The 2,942-nt window shown below is 37.3% G+C and overlaps 1 protein-coding gene across 1 annotated transcript in view; it reads left to right on the top strand.

Moving 5' to 3' along the window:
- Nucleotides 1-2,724, top strand: part of LOC111375852 (probable LRR receptor-like serine/threonine-protein kinase RKF3) — a 14,033-nt gene extending 11,309 nt beyond the window's left edge. The window contains exon 2 of the mRNA XM_022998760.1: nt 1,288-2,724. Coding sequence (XP_022854528.1) covers nt 1,288-2,498 — 1,211 coding nt within the window. The 3' untranslated portion in view covers nt 2,499-2,724. The remainder of the gene's footprint in view (nt 1-1,287) is intronic.
- The last annotated feature ends 218 nt before the right edge of the window (nt 2,725-2,942 follow it).

The following is a 2,942-nucleotide window of genomic DNA, read 5'->3' as shown; positions in this document are numbered from 1 at the left end:
CAGAGCTGTTACTCTATTCTCGCCCAAACCTTCGAGTCGCCCAAAGATCTTAGCAAACATGAAGTGTTGTGATTATCAAGAAGCGAGGTTATCAAAGCAATTATTAAAGCAGCCTTATCACGTTCCATGATTCAAGGAACTCAATTGAAGACGGTTGAACGACAAATAGTAATGACAGCAGTTAGAAAATGCAGTTCCATGACAAGTTGGTCATTAACGAGGAAAGTGGGCAGTTATAGAACGACCAAGCAGTTTTTAGGCGGTTGATCACAAAGAGATCATCCAGAGAGTATAAAGGGAAGGAAAGATATAGAGCAAAAGGACCGAATCAAAAACTCTCGAACAGAGAATATGTAATTTTAAATTTCTTAGATTAAATTTAAACACTTCTTTCAGTAACTCGTGTGCTTGCGCCCCTTGAAAGCATTCTATTTTTAATTTTTGATTGTAAAATCATTGCCAATAAAGAATACCCCTTTTTGGGACTTTGTCTCAAGAGGTTTGTCCCTTACACAATCGTCTGATCCCTTTTTAATTGTTAGCGACGAACCCGCGCGAAACACATATGTTACAACATATTTATCCTTATTTTTCCCCTTAACATGTAGAAAACATGTCTGCAAGTCCAAGGTTCGGTAGAAAATTATGGTTGCTGATTCTTGTTTGTGACTCTACAGTCGTGCTCAATTTATTGTGGTTCATTCATCTTTTATTTTCTTACACGCAATTTCCATTTGTTTAATAAATTTGTTGAAGCTTCCAAATTATATCTGAAACAGTTTCAGCAAACGATTTTGTTGCCATTAAACACTCTCCACAATATTTTTCGGTTGTATTTAACTTTAAGAGTGTGTTTGATTGACATGGAAAATATTACCTAGAAAAGAAAATATTTTCCATCTTTTGTGGAAAATAAAAATCACCTCTACCCAAGGAAAATATTTTCCTTAAAAACAAGGAAAATTAGTCATATTTTCAAGAGTTGGAAAATGTTTTCCATGAAAAAAATAGCAATCAAACACTCAATGTAATTTGCTCCGTCATATGCACCTTTTGAATTAACTAACTAAATAAATTTATCAAAACGTCATTACATTCTGCATTTTGTCTACCATGTCATTTAGTTCATTTGATTTCAAAATAGTAGGGTAGCACATTAAGATATTTGAAAAATATATGAAATTTAATGACAATTGGAAGATATTTGAGAAATTTTAGTAACAACTTTAAAAGTTTATAAAGTTCAATGTTAACTGAAAAGATTTGTCGAAGTTCAATGACAATCAGAATATTTAAATAGAATATTATATTTGTCATTTTATATTTTTTGGTTTTTCCGACGGCGAAGGAAGAAATTTTTGAAGCCAAAGTCAACAAATGTGACGAATGACGTTAACACAAGTTCTGGATTGGATTCGATTAGTGGGAGTACTACATTAATTAGGTTCAAATTCGATGAAATTAAGGCCGCAACAAAGAATTTTTCTTGGGACAATATAATTGGGAGAGGAGGGTATGGGAATGTGTACAAGGGAGTGTTACCAGATGGCTCTGAAGTGGCATTGAAGAGGTTCAAGAATTGTTCTGCTTCTGGTGATGCTAGTTTCACGCACGAAGTGGAAGTTATTGCCAGCATTAGACATGTGAATTTGGTGGCTTTGAGAGGGTATTGTACAGCGACAACTCCTTACGAAGGTCACCAAAGGATAATTGTGTGTGACTTGTTGAAGAATGGGAGTGTTCATGATCATCTATTTGGGTTGGTCGAGAAGAAGTTGAGTTGGCCTATACGTCAGAAGATAGCGCTGGGGACAGCTAAAGGGTTGTCTTATTTGCATTATGGTGCACAACCGGCGATTATCCACAGAGATATTAAAGCCAGTAATATACTCTTAGACGAGAGGTTTGAGCCTAAGGTGGCTGACTTTGGATTAGCAAAGTTTAACCCAGAGGGATTGACTCACTTGAGTACTAGGGTGGCTGGGACAATGGGATACGTGGCACCTGAATACGCTTTGTATGGACAATTGACAGAGAGAAGTGACGTTTATAGTTTTGGAGTAGTACTTCTCGAGCTTTTGAGCGGGAAGAAAGCTCTGGTGGCAGTTACTGATGGTCAGCCCACACTCATCACTGATTGGGCTTGGTCTCTGGTTAGGAATGGTAAAGCATTGGACGTCGTTGAAGATATGCCAGATTTGGGTCCTCCGGTTGTTGTAGAGAAGTACGTGTTAGTGGCTGTTCTTTGTTCGCATCCGCAATTATATGCTAGGCCGACAATGGACCAGGTTGTTAAATTGTTGGACACTGATGTACCAGTTCCTTCGATACCGGGAAGACCAATATCTGTCATTGCAAATATTGACGATATTGAGCGTTTAGCAAGCAGCAGTGGTTCTGGTAATTTGTCGACGCCTGCTGGCTATCAGCCTTATACTTTTGATGAAGACTGTCCTCAGATACCCAAGGAAGATAATGAGAATTCTAGTGGTAGGTAATCTGTGAGGTGAAACTGGTACATTATGTGAAGATGTCAATTGAACTCTATACTGAAATTTGCTTCCTTGAAATTGCTATGTAGCTCATTCTTTTGTTCATTTAGATAGATTGAGTGAAATTCTGTGATCTGGAATCACTAACACCCTTTTGTAGTGTAAATCGAGGTTTACTATCAATGTTTATTCTGCTTAAGAGAATTTCGAAAAGATCTGGATTTTTGTACAAGAGCTTCTCACTGCTGCTGAATCTTAACGTGTGTTGCTGCAACCAGAATGAGCTGTAGGTCTCATGTTTAGGCAGCTTACTTTGGTTGAATGATGCTTTAACCTAATATACGCAAATAGAGGTGCACTCGTCTCGACTCCTTCTAGTGGCCCGAAATAGTTGGAGATTTTAGATATTACGAATATATAACAATCTATTTCCTTGTAATATGATGTAAA

Source organism: Olea europaea, unplaced genomic scaffold, assembly GCF_002742605.1.
Source record: "Olea europaea var. sylvestris unplaced genomic scaffold, O_europaea_v1 scaffold1424, whole genome shotgun sequence".
NCBI lineage: Eukaryota > Viridiplantae > Streptophyta > Magnoliopsida > Lamiales > Oleaceae > Olea > Olea europaea.
This window is presented reverse-complemented; position numbering and strand designations above follow the sequence as displayed.